General features: G+C 44.9%; 1 protein-coding gene across 1 annotated transcript in view; it reads left to right on the top strand.

The window, feature by feature from the left end:
- The first annotated feature begins 3,235 nt into the window (after positions 1 to 3,235).
- LOC144704466 (protein ENHANCED DOWNY MILDEW 2-like) overlaps positions 3,236 to 20,589 on the top strand; it is a 61,291-nt gene continuing 43,937 nt past the window's right edge. Inside the window, exons 1-11 of the mRNA XM_078576908.1 lie at positions 3,236 to 3,667; positions 3,751 to 3,847; positions 4,789 to 4,839; positions 4,932 to 5,062; positions 10,198 to 10,297; positions 10,383 to 10,478; positions 18,467 to 18,714; positions 18,816 to 18,905; positions 18,981 to 19,445; positions 19,623 to 19,734; positions 19,830 to 19,931. Coding sequence (XP_078433034.1) covers positions 3,249 to 3,667; positions 3,751 to 3,847; positions 4,789 to 4,839; positions 4,932 to 5,062; positions 10,198 to 10,297; positions 10,383 to 10,478; positions 18,467 to 18,714; positions 18,816 to 18,905; positions 18,981 to 19,445; positions 19,623 to 19,734; positions 19,830 to 19,931 — 1,911 coding nt within the window. The 5' untranslated portion in view covers positions 3,236 to 3,248. The remainder of the gene's footprint in view (positions 3,668 to 3,750; positions 3,848 to 4,788; positions 4,840 to 4,931; positions 5,063 to 10,197; positions 10,298 to 10,382; positions 10,479 to 18,466; positions 18,715 to 18,815; positions 18,906 to 18,980; positions 19,446 to 19,622; positions 19,735 to 19,829; positions 19,932 to 20,589) is intronic.

Consider the following 20,589-nt stretch of genomic DNA (forward strand, 5'->3'; position numbering starts at 1 on the left):
CAATAAGGACCGGTTTCAATAAAAAGGAGAGTTTATTAAAAAACACACTTAAAATAAATTGTAAAAATTGTTTCTTAATGCATAAAAACCAATTTATTCACTTCTAAAATATTTTTTATTGTTTACTTTATTTTTTTATTTATTGAAACAGGTCAATTAAGCATTTAATTTCTTTTGAAATTCCTTTTAAAAATGTTTAAAATGTATATATTGGCCTAATTATTTATCAAACGTATTATTTAACTTGATATTTAAGGAATTTTGATGCAGGATGATTAGGGGATTGGGGGGTGATGTAGGGTGGCTGGTGGAGACAGGGACGGGGTGAAGATGGAAACTGGATACTAGGATGACTAGGCCGGGGATGGTATAAAACAAACCACAAATCACATGACCGAATTTGAAGATTTAAATCCAGTGAAATAATGATGTTGCAGTCCCTTTCCTTGTCGAGGGCGGGAGTACTGTCTTACAACCACCGCGGTGAAAACAAATCAACACGTTTAATAAATCAGAATGACGATCGCTGGAAGATTCAAAGACCTATTCAACTAGTCGCTTGAAAATTCTAAATCCACTCAAATCCGACGGCGGTGGATGAACACTCGAAGAACACTGAAAGAAGAACACGGACACCAAAGAGTGTAGAAGTACCTCGGCACTAGATAGCGTGTGAAGAGGCTACGGAAATTTCTTGACGCGTCGACGTGCGCTTCGACAGGGTGTTGCGGGTCCAGCCGCGCGGTCAGTTGGCGGGGGGTCAAGGGGGGAGTCACCCCCTTTCGAGGTTTGGGGCAGCGCCCCAAAACGTAAACGGTATGCGCGGCGATAAGTGGCTATGAGGGTGTCTGGGGGCTCAGCGGGCACAGGCGGCCGGGCGCGTGGCAGCGTCATCGGAGACACCCTGTGTCATGACTCGTCGCCAACATCAATTGAAGAACCGCCTTGATAACGACTAAGTCAACGCACTGGCATCAAACGCGTCTCCACTTACACACGACACGTCCCGCATCATGACACGTCGTCAATGCCAGATCCAGAAATGCCCTTTGACGTGACACAATAACACGTTGTCTACTTACGTTATTTCTCATATTTACTCTTTCCTCCAAGGCCTATATGTAGGCCAAAGTTCTAGGAAACACTTAGTGAAATTTCTTTTTAATTGAAGTCTTCTTCTTCAAAAACACGATAACACCCCTCGGCTGCCCGTGCCTGTCGAGGGGAATGTAACACATTTAAAAATGGAGATAGTGGACCTATCAACAGTCACCATAGAATTTGAGAATTCTCTCTTCTGAAGATATCAGATGTGAGTCTTGTAATCTAAGTGAACTTGTCTCCTCTGGAATTATTTCAACTCCCCCTCTATTGCTGCCAATTCCTGAATAATCAGATTTAGATTTCCCATGGACATCCAAACGCCACATAAACAGTTTACTAGAAAATCAACTGAAAAAGTTGTGATGAAAATAATTAAATCGCTATTACTGGTTATAATGCAATCAGGAAATTTTATAGCCAATCTTCAAAGCTACAACGGAAATGGATGATTGTCGTTGCCATTCGCTGACAGAGCTGAAAGTGATGAAAAATATTAGAACAATCTCAAAACTTTACTACATTTCTAGAAAATAATGAACTGGTAAAATATGCAGTAATTTTGGACACTAGCTGGCACCCACGACGTGCGGGTGCAAAGCGCTTCGTAATAGTGATGCAAAATATTAGAACAATCTCAAAATTTTACTACATTTCTAGAAAATACTGAACTGGTAAACTATATTGTAATTTTGGACACTAGCCAGCACCCACGACGCGGGTGCAAAGCGCTTCGTAATAGTGATGCAAAATATTAGAACGATCTCAAATTTTTACTACATTTCTCTTAGAACTATGTAGTAATTTGGGACACTAGCCAGCACCCACGACGCGGGTGCAAAGCGCTTCGTAATAGTGATGCAAAATATTAGAACAATCTCAAAATTTTACTACATTTCTAGAAAATACTGAACTGGTAAAATATATTGTAATTTTGGACACTAGCCAGCACCCACGACGCGCGGGTGCAAAGCGCTTCGTAATAATGATGCAAAATATTAGAACAATCTCAAGATTTTACTACATTTCTAGAAAACTGAACTGGTAAACTATATTGTAATTTTGGACACTAGCCAGCACCCACGACGTGCGGGTGCAAAGCGCTTCGTAATAGTGATGCAAAATATTAGAACGATCTCAAATTTTTACTACATTTCTCTTAGAACTATGTAGTAATTTGGGACACTAGCCAGCACCCACGATGTGCGGGTGCAAAGCGCTGCGTACAGAGTTCTCAGGTAAAATCCACAGACCACGTCGGTAACTCTTTAAATTCTTACCGCGCGACGTTTCGCGCTTAATTCTGTCGCGGTTGTTGTCAGTCTCTCCAGTTTCGACGATCTTCCTCGATCAAAATCTGACAAGAAGCGAGAACACGATGGGCCTTCTCGGTGAACGTTGATTGCACAAAGGTCTGTTCGAAGGCATATGCAAGGAAATCTTTTTTTTTTTGAAACATGTATGGAAGGAAATCATGCCGCTTTGCAGCTATATTCTCTATCGTTGTTTTCGTTTAGGGTTAAGCCTCTGTGTTTTCCATGATCAACGAAGGTTCCGATACTAAAAATGGTCGCCTCAAGGATATTTGACGACTCAGACGGGTTAATGTTTCGCATTTAACGTTGTGGTCGTTCTTCCTGGGGTTTGATCGACCGTCTGTAATCTTGTGGTAGCAACGATCGGCTTTTTCTTTTCTTTTTTGCGATTCTTGTTGAACTGTTCTTACGAGTAAGCATTTTTTTTTTTTTTTGGAGTGCTTTGCTCCGGGTGTAGTCAAAGTTTCTTCGACGGGATAATGCTTGCCCCCTGACGTTGTGATCGTTCTTCTTGGGGTTTGTAAAGCTGTCTGTCATCTTATTGTTTCAAGGATCATTCTTTTCGCTTCTTGTTGAACTTGCCTTTGGAGAAAGCTCTTATTTTCTTGTCTTCTCTATTTTCTGCATTAGTTATAGTTTCTTGGTGGCTTTTTGACTTGTCCCGTTCCTTGAAGGATAGTCTACAGGTAGCTCGCCGTGCAGTTCTTTCATCTGCGACTGTTTGGATTAAAGGGGGGATTATGGTTGTTTCTTGACTAATCTGGTCTTGTGTTCAACAGGCGAAACCTCTTTTGTTGTGTCTCTTGTGGGGGGGTGGGAGTAGGGAAGAAGATGAAAGCGAGTTTACTATCGGAGCCTTCTGATAACCTTGTGTCAGAAATTGTGAATGAATATCAGCTTGGGAACGAAGTAGATGAACCCATATGCTTCTCTTTGTTGCCTATACAATGGCCGGAGAATGGACGGTCGAATGTTCCTAAGATACCCGTGTACTTAAAAGGTTCTGTGGATAATGGCCTCCAGAAGATCTATAGGCAGGTTGTGGCTTGGAGGTTCGACATCAAGGGTACCCGTCCAAAAGTTTGGGTCTTCTCAAAGGATCAAGTGTGGTACAAACTCGAGAAACCACGTAGAGCATACGAACCTATAGTCCGAGGCGTACTGGTCACCTTACAGTGCCTCGTTTACCTGAGAAAAAGTCCCAACTCGTCGGACAAATCTCTGTGGGACCATGTGCGAGCTAATTTTGGGTATGGTCTATTAAAAGTTTGATTGTCTTTATTTATTTTGCTTACTCTTAATGTGCTCATTTTGGACCTATCTTTATGCTCAGGCATTTTGAAATTAAGGCTACCAAGTCTGATCTTTTAAACCATCTAACACTAATGAAGATGATGGCCAAAAGGGACGAGAAGTTATCTAGCTCACAGGTGAGCTGTTTGTTTTTGTCGTTGCTACTAGTGTTCATCAGAATGATCATCGGTGGGTGTCTGCTTTTCAAACCTGGATTTATCAGGGGTATTTATTGCATTTTCCCGTGGTAGTTCTCTTAAAAACGTGTGCCTCCTCAAGAGAGGATAGTAAAGAACCTGTCCTGACATGGCTGGTAGATCCCCCAGAGGGAACCCGATGCCAATCTGGGCCTGTCGTCATTGGTTTCTGTCGCTATCCTTCCAGGGCCATTCTAGGTGGAAATTTACCTGAGGGGTCCCAAGCTATCTCTTAACACATCTTTTGGTTCCCTGCCTAATTTTAGAATTATCTGGGATCTTCACTTCTCTACACTTTATCTTTGCTCCATTCTTCTTGGATGTTTCAAGTTTTTGTCAGATTCACGTCAGGTTCTTCAAAAACTGTTCATTCCAGTACAGTTATTTTTTCTCTTTTTTGAAAAATATTTAGTACGGTTATGTACGTGAAGTAATGATAATGTTTTAATTAAGTCAAGGAAAATATAGAATATTATTCAAAGCTTTAACTCATCAGATACCTATATTTAGAGGCACGTAGGTTAGATCCATTAACTGTGCCAAGATATGGTAGATCGGACGAAAATTTTCATTTTATGTGCCTTTGAAATTAGCTCTGCGTTCTTTAATGTATCCTTAACTGATTAATTCAATGTGTGCAAAAAATACATTTTCATGTTCTGCCAAAACAATAAATTATACCTGTCGCTTGAGAATAGGCTATTTAATAAACACAAGCTCATTGGAGTCCTCAATGGTACCTTTGAAGTATCCATGTTTCACTTTTTTACTTTTGAAAGCATTGAACACTTTGATTTTATTTTTTATAAACTATTCAATTATGTATATATCACGTTTTGGCTATTGTTTATAAATGACATCTTAATTTTATCTGTGAACAGTTGCTGTGCAATTATCTGAAGGACTTGCCTAAATTATGTAACTCTGACGAGGTTTGGACATTTTTCTCCTCCATGTTCTGAACTCCTTTTCATCTCGCAAATGGTAATCTAAATTGATTTTCGTACACTTCCCTATTTATTAGAAGATGGAGAAATTAGAATTTATAAATGATTACGACACTGATGGATCTTCTGAGGATGATGGGAGCGATGATAAAGATGAATGTTTCGACTCTGTTTGTGCTTTCTGCGATGATGGTGGTGAACTTCTGTGGTAAGTCTTGCTGTTGTGGTTTCCAGATTGTCATAATGTACTTTTTCCATGAATTTTATCTGCTCATAATTTTTTTTTGCATGTCTATTTCTTTGAGGGTATTTTAAGTCCGAGTATGTAATCTCTCATGGTTTTATTAGAACCAGGTTTGGTGGTACGGCTCTTCTGAGGGTAATTTGAGACCCATCAACTTTCATAAAAGCTAATTTGTTTGCGAAACAAGATGAAATCAATCCTCCTATTGATTTGATGGTACTTGGCAGAAAAAAGCCTTCTGTTAACTTGTCTTTTCTGTAGCTCTGCTTGGAAAGATCAAGGACGAAAATGTAAGAGCAACTTCATTATGTATGACCGCGTAGGTATATATGTGCAGATCTATGATGTCCTTCTCGGCAGTACCTCCCTCTTTGTTACTCTTTTTGACGCTCCATGATGCGCTTCTCCAGCAAACGTAATGTGGGGAAGTGATCTATGGAGAAAGCTAGCTGATCCAGCAGGCACATTCCAAGGGTGCCCAACACTGATGGGAGGTGACTTTAATGTGATGATAGTAACGAGGAATCGACCAAAAAACTCTGGAAAGAGAGCCGTGACTAGAACAATTTATGGGCTTTCATTTCAGAGTCATCACTCTATGGAATGGGGCCAACCGACTGCATTTATACATGGAGAAGCACAATGGGGCACGACAGAATGTCAAGGTCCTCACCGGATGTGATTGAACCAATTTTTGTGTTCAAAATAGAGCTGGCAGAGTGGTACCATTTAGCGGATGTGAGATCACTCATGCCCAATGTCAGACTACGCCTCGATTGTATGGGCTGGAAAAAAGGCTGTCAGATTTCTCATCTACTTCAAGCTAGACAGGTCATGGCTACAGTAGGCTGGCATCAAGGATGAGGTAGAGAAAAAGTGGTTGGCACAAACCCGACCCAGATCTGATACGGAAACTCTAGCTGCCAGAATCCACCGGCTGTGGCATCACCTCGTGGAGGTCTGCAAACACACGCATGAGAACAGAAAACAGACCAGAAGAGGCCCCTTGAACAGGATCAAACAGCTCGATGACTTGGAGGATACATGACACTTGGGAGAAGAAGAACCAAGGGAGTGAAGGAAGTGGAGGGGTATGTTCTTAGAGGAAGACTAGAAGGGCAATATGGACTGGAGACAAAGGTCTAGACTACTATGGCTACAAGGAGATGAGAACACAAGATTCTTCCATCTAGCAGCAAACAGGAGGCGGCAGATAAACAACATTGTGAAACCTGAAGGTCAGAGTCCAATAGCATGTTGGGTCACAATCGTCGCGATGTGCCGTTGCAGAACTTTTTTGCTCCTTTTATAAGAAATGAAGATGTAATCAGTGGGTGTGGTACAGTAGGGGAGCTCACACATTGGATCTGGCTCACAAAGCAGAGTTGATCTGTCCTTTCTCAGAGGAAAAGGTCAAGGAGGCAATTAAAGGACTCAATGGCCTAGGGGTGCCATGCCTGGATGGTTTGTCAGTGGTCTACAAAGAGTTTTGGGAGTTGGTGAGGCATGACCACACTTGAAGAGTTTCACCACGTGACCAGAAGTATAGAGAGAATTAACAGGGCATACATATTTCTCCCACCAAATATACAAGGCGCTAATAGAATTGAGGATTTCGGACCAATTTCGCTGTTAGACTCCATTTACCTAATTATCAATAAGGTATTGGCGAACAGGTTGAGTGATCGGGGAGCTCGTAGGACCTTCCCAATCACTGTTTATTGTGAACTAAAGAGTGCTCGTCTACTACCACTTTTGTCTGTATTGTTTTCTCTTTCTTTGTAACTTACCCATTACAGGCCCATAATTCTTGATTTATGAGACCTATTTGTGTACCCATTACATAAAGGGTATACGGGAAGAAATGAGGTCTTTTTTCTGCTTTTGTGTTTCCTGGTTCTTCCTGTTGGTTCTGTTCCTCCCTCCTCAACCTAGGGTTAGATCAGGGAGAGTTAACATTTATATTGGGTCGCTTGTTGGTCAATAGTGCCATTGTGGCGGAAGAGATCTTAGCTTCATGGAAAAGTCATGGAACCTAGGGTTTTATGTGGAAGATTGACTTCACTTAGGCATAAGACACACTAGACAGGCTTCCTGTGGCATTAATGAAGAAGAGGGGTTTCCCAAAGGAGTGGATTGTGTAGGTGAAGAGATGCATTACATCGCATGGGCACCAACACTCTTTAGTGTTGGTGCACGGAAGGCCAGAAGGTGGGCGTGTACAATTGTGAAGGGGGGGGTAAGGTAAGGATGCCTGCTCGCTCCTCTATTTTTCGCCCTAACTTTAGATGCACTCTCCATGTGCACTGATCTAGAATGTTCCTTAGTTATCTCGAAGGGATACCAGACAACAAGCTATCCAGAGGGTACTCTGCTACTGCACTATGCAGACGACAACACCTTTTTTATAGACGGATCTGTGGAAGAGGTGAAATACTTGTCCACCTTACGTGACTTATTCACAGACTTCTCTTCCTTACAAGTCAATTAGGCTAGGTCAGCATTAATGAGTATTGGCCTTTCGCAAGAGGAGGAGATGCAATGCGCAAAGGCACTTGGTACATCGCTTGGAAGTCTCCCTATGAGGTACTTAGACCTGCCATTGACCAGAGGGAGGATGACTAACGTTGACTGCCGGCTGTTGGTAGAGAAGGTAAAGTGTCGGCTGGAAGGATGGCATGCCAAGGTACTATCCAGAGGTGGTCGATCGTGGCTATTAAGGTCAATATTGTCATCAATTCCCATCTTCCAACTTTGAGTATTCAAGATGCCAATGGGAATTGGTCAGAGACTCGAAGTCTTAGTGCATTGTTTCTTGTGGAAAGACGTCAAGCTCAACCAAAATTCAGGGCTGGCACTGGAAGCATAAGATATCGTCTGCAAACATCATAAACTAGGAGGCTCAGGCATCCTACATCTACAAAACATGAATGAGACATTATTAACAAAGTGGGTGACAAGGTTTATGCACCCTCTGGAGGACTTAATCATCCAAATTCTGTGCTTATGGTTAGGGATTAAACTGAGATGAGGAGGCGGCCCTAGGTAGAGGGATGTCAACATTCTGGCAAGGCTTTAGACAGATTTTCCCCCAAGTTTCGACTAGGATACAGCTCCCTATTTCGTTTGGATGAATCAATGGCCATCAGGCGACCCTTTGTAGGAGGTGTTCCCTCGGCTCTTTATACTTGCCAAATGTGTTGATGGCATAGTCAGAAAGGGATGAGACAACAGGTGGAATCTGTGGGTGGACAGTGCCGTATCAGACTAGAGGGTGACAGAGTTCTTGGGCATGCAACAAACCTTGAATCAATGTCACCTAAGACCCAGAGAACAAGGCAAATCAGTTTGGACCAGCACTCCCTTTTCAGCTCAAAAGTCCTATGCCAGGATCCTTCAGGGAAATGAGGACCAATCAACTACCCAGGCATGTCGCGCCATTTGACGGACAAAGATTCTGTTAAAGGTGTGAAACGGAGCAATCCGAGGAGAGAGAAAGCTAGAGAGAGAAATTAGAGAGAGAGAGATGAACACCAGAGTTGGGGCACAAAAGATGGTCTATTACTGCCAAGAGTTCCCCTTTTATACACAAAAAATCCAGGGCACTAGGCCCTTTCAAATTCAAAAGAGAGGTTACTTGTTTAACAAGTAACTGTCTTATTTGAAAAAGTAACCGTTGGAGGGTCCAACGGCTAGTAAAAACTAGCCGTTGGACTCTGGGCCTGTCCAGGACAGGCCCAGAACATATCAGGCCCTTAGTGGGCCTGATATTCCCGCCCTTAGTGGGCCTTCACTAATGGGCCCTTAATGGGCCCTTAGTGGGATTGTAATGGGCCCTTAGTGGACCATTACTGGGCTGCTAATGGGCCTTCCAGGGGTCCATTAGCAGCATTCTAAGGGGAGTTAGCAGTTCCATTAATACCCTAATGATTCTATTACAGTTACATGGCCTTAGGCCCATGGTTAGTGCATCAATCCTTAACAAAAGTATAGGTTTTTGTATGGCTCTTCTATTGGTAGCATGCTGTCAATGAAGCAGAGGTGACGAAGACTGCAGTCACTTATTCTGTGAGTGCCCCTTTGCCCGCTTGATTTAGGACACCCAAGCACAGTTGGCAGTGAATGCGACATCAGAGGAGGCATTCTGGAAGTTCATATGAAGAAGCGGCCCTATTAGGAGGGAAGATGGGGGCCGAGTGATGGCAATGCCTTGGATCATATGGCTACATTGTAAGAGGTGGTATTTAGGGGGAGCAAGGTTTCTACGGACATGCCCATGAGGTCAAGGGCCTCATAGCGTCATGGTTCCCTCATGGTGTAAATAGACAGGGGAGGGGTCGGCCATGTATGAGTAGAGCTTTAGGGCTCTTTACGTAAACCTCTGGGTGGTTAGTGATTGCAGTCGCATGCCTTCCTTCCTTTCTTTTCGATGGCAGCTGCCGCCATTCATCTTATCCTGGTTGCTATCGGTTGATCAGATCAATGGCAATATTGCCTTTCACGACAACTGTGCGGATGAGGTTAGAGAGAGATTACCTTGCCACAGATTCCCTTCTCACCTATCTCTGTCCACTGTTGCCTATTGCTATCTGCCGTCGCAATTGCCCCTTCCCAATTGCTGTCCACTGTCGTCCCTTCCCAGTCACCTTCCCATACTGCGCTGCATTACACCGCACATAGTTGCGCAGCATAGTAAACCCCCACGGGTGACCATGAGAAACTCCTGCTACCACTGTCCTCCACTGTTCAACCAGTTGTGGCTAATCTCCCAATTTTATCTGACATCTTGAAATTGCTTATTCTAGTTATGAAGACTTGATACATATGCACATCAAGGAATATATTAGTAAATACTCAAGACCTAGAGGGTTATGGAACTGTGATTTAGTGTAGGTATAACTCTAGGCCTCTCAGTAATTATGAAGATGTAATCATTTGGCTGCAGGCCTTTCTTTTATTTGCATGACATTTTTTATCTAATTCACTTTTTTAAAAGGTATTGTTTGTGCTCAATATCTATGTTTCTTTATCATATTTGCTGAGCTTGATGTTTCCTTTTTATAACATTGTAATCAGTAATCAGCGTTTCTCTCTTGCAGTTGTGAGGGAAAGTGCCTTAGATCCTTTCATGCTACACCAGATGCAGCAGATCTTGATTCAGGCTGTATGACTTTAGGGTACACTAGGGCATTTGTAGATGTAGGTCTCGACATGTCCCCTTCGCTGTCTTCCAATTTTTGTGCTTCATTTTATCCAATTAACTTGATTTTATTTCAATACACAGGAAATGCCGAGCTTTTTTTGTCCAAACTGTTCGCTGAAGACACACCAGTGTTTTGCATGCGGAAAACTGGGGGATTCGGATGCCTCAAATGCTGAGGTTTGACCAATGTTACAGATTAATTTTCCCCTTATTGATAATGTTAGACACAATAGTTCCAATTTGTAGTCCTTAGTCTTTTATTTATGTTTATTGCATAATAGATATCAGACCGCCAATCAATATGCCCATGTTAATCAAATTCATAACTTTTTTTTTTGAAATACAAAAGGGGTGAACACCTGATGAATTGGTGAACCCCCCATTTGGTCCTTACTGTCTCTTCACCATCACTCCGATCATATTCAAACCCTCCCTCTTTGACTGTTGCCTGCTGGAGCCATGTCACCTTTAAACCCTCCTCTTCGTGTATGGCTCCATATGTAGAAGCGATTCTTCCCTTGAACTGCACCTCGTTTCGATGCAACAAGATGGCCCACAACATTGCCAAGGGTTGGCCACATTCTTCATTTCCTCTGCCTCTGCAATTCTGGACTGAGTTCTATAAAGTCTCTTCAGATGTCACTTGATAATACCTGGCTGGCCCAAATCATGCGAGCAAATGAGCACTCAAAGAAGAGAGGATTGCAGTCTTATTCCCCATTAGATCATAGCACGCATTGTGACGATGTCTCCGAGTATAGCCTTTTGTGAGAGCCTCTGGTCATAAGTCTTCTTCGTGCTTGCGGCTGGCCAAAGATCCTCAACTTCAGCCAGACTCTTAGTCACCATATGATCAGCGACCTGTCTTCCTTTCAGCCCTCCCGATCCTTGTGTAGGCCATTTGGACTGAGAGGGGGGCATTTGTCTATACCCAACCATCGCGCTCTCAGTCTTTCAGTCTTCATTAGATTAGTTCAGACGCCCGGTGGTCGGATAAGCCACCCTGTATGATCTGTGTCCACGCTCCATTCCAACAGTCCCAAACTAGGGCATTTTGATTATGTGCGAGCGTATACAGACGAGGCAATGTCTCACTTAAGATGCCTCATGCTGTCCATGCATTCCTCCAATATATTTTTTGAAGAATATTTTTCCGGTACTGAAACGTCAATTGTTATGCATCCGCTTCTTTACTTGCTTCAGCCTCTTCCTTTCTCATTCCTCTTGTTGGTGGTGGTCATGGCATGCGAGTAGACATCCTGACCTCAAAAATCTCCTCTTGGCCCCACAGTCTGATCATAGGGGGTATTAAGGGCCCCTTGAAACACTCTGCTTCCACTATCACGCTATTTGGGTTCCTGGATATAAGTCTGGTTGAGAGGATGCGTCGGACCATGAAGAGTGGCTTGACCATAGCCTCCAACGCCAGCCTGATCCTGTAACCCATTGGGTTATCTCGAGCCTCCACTGTGGTTGTAGCGCATGGCCCTTTTGGTGCTCTGTCCTTCGGGAGTACGTGCCTCCATTGCAGCTCCACGTGATCACTGACTTTCTACTTCCAGCCATTTGACCATGATGTAGGTCACCAATGAGGCTCCACGGATAAAGAACCGTTTTTCAGGCTCAGACACTTCTACCAGAGACCCTATCTCACCTCTCGAAATTTGGGGTCCTTTTCAGGAATTCTCCTGAGGATACTATCTTGAGCCTCCAAATCGAGCTTGCTCTCTGGGCCTTCCTCATATCTGCGGGTCGTCCCTCGATTCCCCCTGTTCGCTATGGGGACCTGTGTCAGTAATCTCTCTTTTTCTATATTGGCAATATGCCTGCCGAAGCCCCGCCTTCCTGCATTTCTTGCAGATTACAGGACTCTGGCATTCCCAAGCATGATGCCCTTGTTTTAGACTCTTGTAGCAAATATCCAACCTCCGGACGACATTGGGCTGATGTTCAATATCCTCCTTCTGCACGGTTCAGCCCGCACCCGGCCTTCGACTTCCTCTGAGAGTCTAACATGCTCGTTTGTGTGCCCACCTTGATATTTAAACGTCATGTTTGATGGTCCAGAGCTCCTGAGAAAGGTTGCATGCTGTCTCATGGGTTTTGGCATCCACTCCATTTAAGAAGTTGTAGCTCCCTCTCCTCCAATAATCTAGAAATAATTCGCCAAGAGATTTCCCACGCTTTATAATTCTTTTTTGTTTCTGGCTTTCGGCCCCCTTATGGCTTATTCTTGTATGGTGATTTGCTAAGAATCCGGTATTATTGTCAGGGTAAGAACGGGAAAAGAGGGAAAAAATTCTGTAATGATATCATGGGAGAGAGTGCTGAGATGGACATGGGCTGGAGGAATGTAGAAGACCTGGCAGGATGTACATGGCTGAGGGAAGAGACTCGGGCATAATGGATGTTGCTTGGATAGATGAAGACAGGAGGGATAATTCCTGATAATACTTCTTGTCTGCCTTGCCCTTCCTATTATAGAGTAACTACATAAGAAAGAACAAATGATGAAAAGTACCCCTATTGTGTCAAACAACTTATTTGCCCTTAGATACAATTGGCAATGGTATCATAAGTTCACATTTTTATGGACTCACCGCAGTGGGATGAAGCTGGTGAAACTAGCATTGATTTTCCCCATGTGAGGGGGCCTACCATCCAGTTTCCAAACTAAAGACAAAAAGAGAGTCTCACAAATTCGACAAGGATTTTTTATTCTGATCAGGTTAGAATAATGACCTTCAGAGTACAAACATAGTGAAACAATGGAGGAACAAAATGAAAGAAACAGTAAACAGAGAAAGATGTCGGGAGAGGACCTTTGGAGGAGGTACTGAGCAGGGCGTGACAGACATACCGGGGCAAGAGAAGGGGTGGACGGAGGTGAGAAAGCGTGGGGGAAGGCAGCCAGGATGGGCGGAGGATGGCAACGGGCGTGGACAGCCGTGGCGAAGGAGGAGTGAGACGGTGTTGGGCAGGGGTCGAGAGAAGGGGTCTAATTGTTTCAGGTGTTTGGGGTGGGGGCATCATGCACGTGATTGCCGGAGTTCGCTCATTTTCAGGCGATGTCGGAGGGTGGGACATCGACAAGTGCAATGCCCAGAAGTGGCCTCGGATCATAAAAAGACAAACAAATTATTGATTGTGAGGCAGGTGAGCCTTACCCAGGCCGCGTGCATTGTTGGGAAGATTGAAGCCGGTGAAGTGAGAGAGGAGGAAGTACGAGGGGCATTGGTGAGGAAATTCCCGGAGATGAAGGGGGCGAAGTAAAGAAATTGGAGACGGGAGAGATATTGATCCGAAAAGTTCCGGTGGCTGAATGCATAGCAGTGTGTGGGTGGAGGCAGGTGATTGGGGAAGCAAGACTCACTTGGCAGCGCATCATCTGGACAGGGAAGGTCGAGGATAGAGCATCGAGGCCGGCTATTAATGACGTCAGGGGAGTACCAGCTGCATATCATTCCACCCGGAATATGGAGGCACTGGTCCGATCTTTCGGGCGGCTGCGAGGGGTCGTCTCATCAGGCCTAGAGTCGGGTGATCCAGATTTGGCGGTGTTGGATGTGGCAGTGAAGGAGGATGCGGTGGTGTCGGTGCGGGTATCGTTGAAGGGTCGAAACGGCACATACAATGTTAGAGTACTGGAGCGTCAACCACCAGCCCCATCTGATATGGGAGGTCAGGATTCTGGGAATGGGGCAGCCGGAGGCGTGAGGCAAAAGAGGCTGTCTGAAAGGGAAGGGGAGATGTTTCCGGATGTAAAGGATGGCAAAGGGGAGGTGGAAGAGAGGGAGGCAGGAAGCAGGAAGGTGATGGCAGAGGGGAATAATGTAGCGGAGAGCTCGCTAGTATCGGAGGATGTGAATGTAAGTGATAATGCAAGTGATGGCAGGATGAAGATCCAGAGTTCAGGAGCGAGTGACCAGAAAGGGGCCAGGAGAAAGGGCATAATGCGATTGCCAAGAGGGAGACGGCTATTAAGGGGTGATTTACTGGGTCGGAGCATTGGTTATGAGCGGCAGCAGATCTTTATCAAGAATGTCGACGGAGAGAAGATATGGCTGGAGGTTGGGAAAGGTGGGAGGATGCAGTTACCCCGAGAATGGATGGCAGTAAGAGTGGGAAAGACAAGGCGAGACAGGATGGAGAGGAAAGCAAATAATTTGAGAAGCAGGGCAATGGAGGAGAGTGTGATAGAGGAGACACTAGAGCCGGAGAGGGAGGTGGTGGTGACCGAGGTCGCCAATGCGACACGTGACAGAATTGTGGGTGTGCTCGGAGGCTTCGCGGAGACTCAAAAGGACAGAAGGGGTCTGTGTCGGTCTCCATGAAATGCATATCATGGAATGTGCGGGGGCTCCGGGATGCCAAGAGGATAGGGATTGTGGGCAAATACTTAAGGGAGTGGGGTGCCACGGTGGTGTGCTTGCAGGAGATGCTGTTGGAGGAGTGTGGAGCAGGGGACTGGCTTGGGGTTGGAGGAAGTCAGCTGGAGGTGTTCGTGTCGGTGAATGCAATCGGGCGATCGGGTGCTGGTTGCTTGGAACGAGGCGGTCTTAAAGGAGGCATGGCATGGCCAATTCACGGAGGCAGTAAGGTTGACACGAAATGATGGTTTGAGGATGGCTATAGCTTCAGTTTATGGACCTGTGAATGTCAGTCTGAGGGAGGGGCTATGGTTGGAGCTGGCGGAACTTGTGGAAAAATTTTGAGGGATGCCATTGTTGATTGGGGGGGATTTTAATGTGACCTTGAGGGCAGATGATAGGCCTAATGGAGGGGGGGGGACGAGACCAAGGGTCAGAGGAGTTCTGGGCTCTTTTGGCGGAAGCAGGGTTGCAGGAGATGGGGCCAAGTGACTGTTGTTTCACATGGAGGAGTTCGGGGAGAGCGGCTTATAAGTCCCGGCTGGATAGATTCTTATGCTCCGTGGAGTTGATGGAGAGGTTCCCGGGGGCAGATGTAAGAGCCCTGCCTAGACCTATATCGGACTATACACCAATCATGTGGCAGTCCCATGAAGGCCATGGGTGGACCACATACTTGAAATTTGACAAGTCATGGTTACGAGAAGGGGGTTTCAAAGAGGAGGTAAAGGACATATGGCAGATACATTCAGAGCAGGAGCCAGGGGCGAGCAGATTGGCATCTCGCATTGATGGGCTGAGAGATCACTTGAAAAGCTATAGGAGGATAAGGGAGGCGAGATGTAAATTGAAAGTCGAGGCCCTCACAAGAATTAGAGAACTGGATGAGTTGGAGGACGGTCGGACATTAATGGGTGTGGAGATTCAGGAGCGAAAGAAGTGATGTGTGGTGGCAGAAGAGGATAGGAAGGAGGAAATGGATTGGAGACAAAGATCCCGGCAGCTATGGCTAAAGGAGGGGGATGCAAACACGAGGTTTTTCCACCTTGCAGCAAATGGCCGACGTAGAGTGAATCAGATATTATCAGTGCAGGTCGGATTGTAAAGGGTTACAGGGACACAGGCAGTAGGTCGAGCAATGGCGGAGCACTTTCGTTTGATGTCACGGCGGGGGGGTCGGAACAGTTGGCGGTGGACGGGACAAGGGGCGTCTCAGTTAACGCAAGTGCAGAGAGATGGTCTGGTGCGGCCTTTTGATATGGAGGAGGTTCGAGCAGCTATGGCAGGGCTGAATGGCGAAGTAGCCCCAGGACCGGATGGCATACCGGTGTTTTTCTACAAGGAGTTCTGGAGTGAGGTTAAAGATGATGTGTTCGCCACATTGGGGGAGCTCAGAAACCCTCAAGCTAATATGGAAAGGATAAACAAATCCTTCTTATTCTTACTACCTAAGCGGCAAGGAGCAGAGAATGTAGGCGATTACTGGCCCATATCGTTATCCAACTCCATATATCTTATTGTGGCAAAGGTACTGGCTAATCAATTACAAGGTGTACTTGGGGACTTGGTTGGGCCGTTCCAGTCTGCTTTTGTTCCGGGGAAACAGCTTGTTGACTGCGCAGTCCTAGCAGGGGAGATTATTGCTTCGTGGAAGAAGAATGGGACCAAGGGGTTCATGTGGAAGGTTGATTTTGCGAAGGCATATGATTTTTTGGATTGGCGGTTCTTATGGGTAGCGTTACGAAGGAGGGGGTTCCCGGAGGAAGGAATCAAATGGGTGAAGTGATGCGTGACGTCTCAGTCGTTTGCCGTGTTGGTAAATAGACGCCTAGAAGGGGGGTGGATCAGACCGCAGAGAGGACTCAGACAAGGGTGTCCACTAGCGCCGATGCTTTTTTTTTGGCAGTTGATGTACTAGCTATAAGTACTTCTTTGGTATGTGGAAGGGGTTGTATTAGAGGTTTTCAGACGCTGAGCCGGCCATTGGGCATCCCTTTGTTACAGTATGCCGATGATACACTGTTCTTCATCAAGAGATCGGTAGAGGAGGCCAAGAATTTGGCGGCACTCTTGCGGGTGTTCGCAGATTGTTCGGGACTGCACATCAACAGAGGAAAATCAGAATTTCTGGGTTTCGGCCTCACGACGGAGGGGGAGACCCAGTGTGCCAGTGCGCTTGAAACGCCAGTGGGTTCACTGCCAATGAGATACCTGGGGCTACCCCTATCTGTTGATAGCCTACAATAAGCAGACTGGCAACCAGTGGTGGAGAAGGTGGAGAGACGATTGGAGGGGTGGAAGCAAAGAGTCTTGTCGCGAGGGGGGAGAATAGTGCTGCTGTGATCGGTATTATCAGCAATTCCAACTTTTTATCTATCCGTGTTTAAAATCCCGGTGGGTGTTGAGAAACGCCTGAGCGGGATCATGCGGAGATTTTTTTGGAAGGGGGCAAATGCGGGGGAAGGACGTGTCATGGCGCTGGTTTCATGGAATGACATCTGCACGTCAACTAAACAGGGGGGACTTGGGGTGCCTGACCTAAATACACTAAATGTGGCATTATTGATGAAATAGGTTAGACGGATCGTGGGACCGGAGGATGACTTGATAAAGGAGGTGGTGAGGGACAGATACGGATCCAATTTGGATTGGGAGAAGTTGATGCGTAATGTGAGAGGGGAGTCGGCTTTTTGGAGAGGGCTGAGGAAGGTATGGCCAGTGGTCAAGGAGTTTTCCCAGGCCCAATTGGGGAATGGCGCCGGCTTCAGGTTTTGGACGGACACTTGGTCGTCGCATGGACGACTCTGTGATCTGTTCCCTTGCCTTTATTCCCTTGCCCGTCACCGGCATGCCTTGGTGGAAGAGTGTTGGGATGGAGTGTGGTGTCCAACTTTTGCGACCATCTTATCTAGTCAACGGGTGGAGGATTTCTTAAGCCTTCAGCAAACTCTGAGCAACTGGAGGCCAATGGAGGGGACGACAGATGGGTGGGTATGGGCATGGGGTCCGTTCTTCAGCCGAGGTGTTTACCAGATTTTGAGACCACACCATATGAGGACCCAATCATCTTAAGGGCATGTCGCGCAATCTGGAGGCAAAAGATTCCCCTAAAGGTTAGGGTGTTTGTATGGTTGCACGCCAGGAAGCGGACAATGACCCGTGTGAGACGGCGAAGGTTCTTTCCGGCTGAATCCTCATTATGCCTTGTGTGTATGGAAGAGGAAGAGGAGTGCGAGCATCTGTTCTTCCATTGTCGGCTTGCTCGGGCGCTATGGGATAGCCAGGGGCTGGCAGAGGTTATGTCGAGCTCGCAGCTATGGGCCACACTGCCGCGGTGCAAGCAGGGGACTGACAAGGAGGGGGGGCTGAGATTCGCAGTGCTTTGGGCGATATGGTCTCACCGCAACGATGTTGTTTTCAAGGGGGGGCCAATGTCGGTGGAAAGGGCAAAAAATGATGTAAAGAGACTGGTTTTTTGTTGGTTTGGTCCTGGATGAGGTGGTGGATAGGGGCGGAAGGATGGGATTATGCTTTTTGGCCTAGACCCGTCCACGTCCATGTGTACGGAGGGTCACCAAGTTGGGTGATCTTCTATATTTTTCAAAAAAAAAAAAAGTAAACAAAGAAAGATGACATATGCTTGCCTTCTTTACTGCAGTTTTCTTGCCTAGTCTGTACTTGATTTTCCTTTTGTTCTACAGTGTGTTCTATTTTATCTTTTATCAAGATTTATTGTCATTTTTCCTATTTTACTTAACCTACTTTTATGAAGATTGGATATTTTCTTTGAACTAGGTTTTTCGCTGCATATCGGCTTCTTGTGGCCATTACTATCATCCTCGCTGTGCAGCAAATCTTCTTTTCCCTGAAAACAAAGAGCAAGCAGCTGATCTGGAGATAAAAATTGCTTGTGGGGAACCATTTATTTGTTCGGCACATAAATGTTCAGTGTGCAACCAAGTGGAAAATAAAAATGTCAAGGAGTTGCAGTTTGCGATGTGTAGGCGCTGCCCATTATCTTACCACAGAAAATGTTTGCCAAGGTGTTCTGTTATTTTCAGTCTCTGATGCTCCTTATTCCCCTTCAAACTATGTCATTTGCTTTTTAAAAAAAATCATTTGCGCCGATTTTGTCCATGTGCAGGGATATTTCTCTTCAAGACCTTCCTGAAGAAGGAATTAAGCAAAGGGCTTGGGATGGTCTAATCCCAAATCGAATTCTAATTTACTGCTGGTGAATTTTGATGTCAACGTCCTTAGATTCTGTTTTTATTTTTCATTTCTAATGTCCTTTTTATCTATTTATCAGGAGACACGAAATTGATGAGAGTCTTTGCACCCCATCACGAGACCATATTAAATTTCCTGATGCGGCCAAGGAAAAGGTCAAACACATTTTGAATGCAAGCCATGTGAAGCCTTTTCAGAAGAGAAAATATAACGGGTCCCAGGACAAAGTTGACAATAAGTTGGCGAAGAAAGTTAATAAAGATTCAGGCAATCGGCAAGTTAAAGATCAAAGTTCTAACGGCCTTGGTCATGCGGATTACAACAAGTCAATACCTCCAGTCTTGCGTACTTCTGTCGATGGGCATCCAAAGGGTGATTTTGTGCAAGAGAGAGTCATTCCTTCTAATGATGTGAATGCTGGTCTCACTGAAATCACTAAGAACTTGAGTTCCATTGATTCTGAGAATAACTTTACCCCAATTGTTCCTCTTTCTTATGAGAAATCAAGCAAAGTTGAGAATGCGAAGATCGATGCCAAAAAGAGGTATATGTTTTCTATCATTTACCTTAAATCTTTGACAACCAACACATGAATTGAAAATACAGGAACTATTCTGTTCTAGCATTCCAAATGTTTTTCTCACTTTTACCTTTGAGTGAGGAGTTTCTTTCTTCCTCATATTCTTGAGGAGATAGTTTGAAATATGAGTTCATCGTGCAGAATTATGCATTTGGTGGAAAATGCACCGCATATGCCGCTGAAATCTGCAACTACTAATTTAATGCCATTTGACAAAAGGATAACACAAGGAAAGGTGGAAGGTGCAATAGAGGTATTAATATTACTTACAGGTACAAGTAACTACCCTCTCGACATGTTTTTCAGCACTTATAGTTCCCTTTTTCTTTCCGTGTAATTGTACCAAAGGCTGTTCGAGCTGCATTGCGGAGACTTGAAAATGGTTGCAGTATTGAGGATGCAAAAGCTGTGTGTGGACCTGACGTCCTCAAATTATTACTTCGTTGGAAGGTTTGATATTTTAATTTTCTTATGTAAAATCTGATGATGCCTCATTTGAGAACTATTTCAACACTTGTCCTCGTTCACCACATTTTTTCCCATGCGAAGCAACAAAATGATTAGTGTAAGGCACCACCTGCCATTTTGCTTTGGTCTAGAACAAAGATGAACAAGAGTGGGGCCGAATAAAATAAAAGGGAGTGGATAATTGAGACTAATAAAACGCTTTAATACAGCAGTTCTTGTACAGCTCTCTGCTCCTAATTGCACCTCCCTCTTCAGAAGGCAGATCTCTAAACTCTTGATTGGATCAAATTTCGCTGATGATATTTCTGTAATCTTGCTCACCCGATCATTATCTTTCAGTCGCTACTCCTAAATAATCACTTTCACTCCTCCTTTATCTCTTCCCAAAAGTGGCTCTGATACTAATGATACAGCCTTCGCTAGGTATTTTAAATTTTGAGATGTACCATCATGGAATATTTTTACCAAATAATGCTGTCAAACAGGGTTCCTTTCAGCTAATGCAATATTTCTTTAAATAGTTTAGTTTGGGTATTTTGAGATTTACCCTTCGGAAAAGTGAAATGAGTGTACGAATCTTCATGTTGGCATAAATTATGTGGTCCACTTCTTGTGGCCTATTCAGATTAGTAGAGTGAGT

Source organism: Wolffia australiana, chromosome 1, assembly GCF_029677425.1.
Source record: "Wolffia australiana isolate 7733 chromosome 1, ASM2967742v1".
Classification (NCBI taxonomy): domain Eukaryota; kingdom Viridiplantae; phylum Streptophyta; class Magnoliopsida; order Alismatales; family Araceae; genus Wolffia; species Wolffia australiana.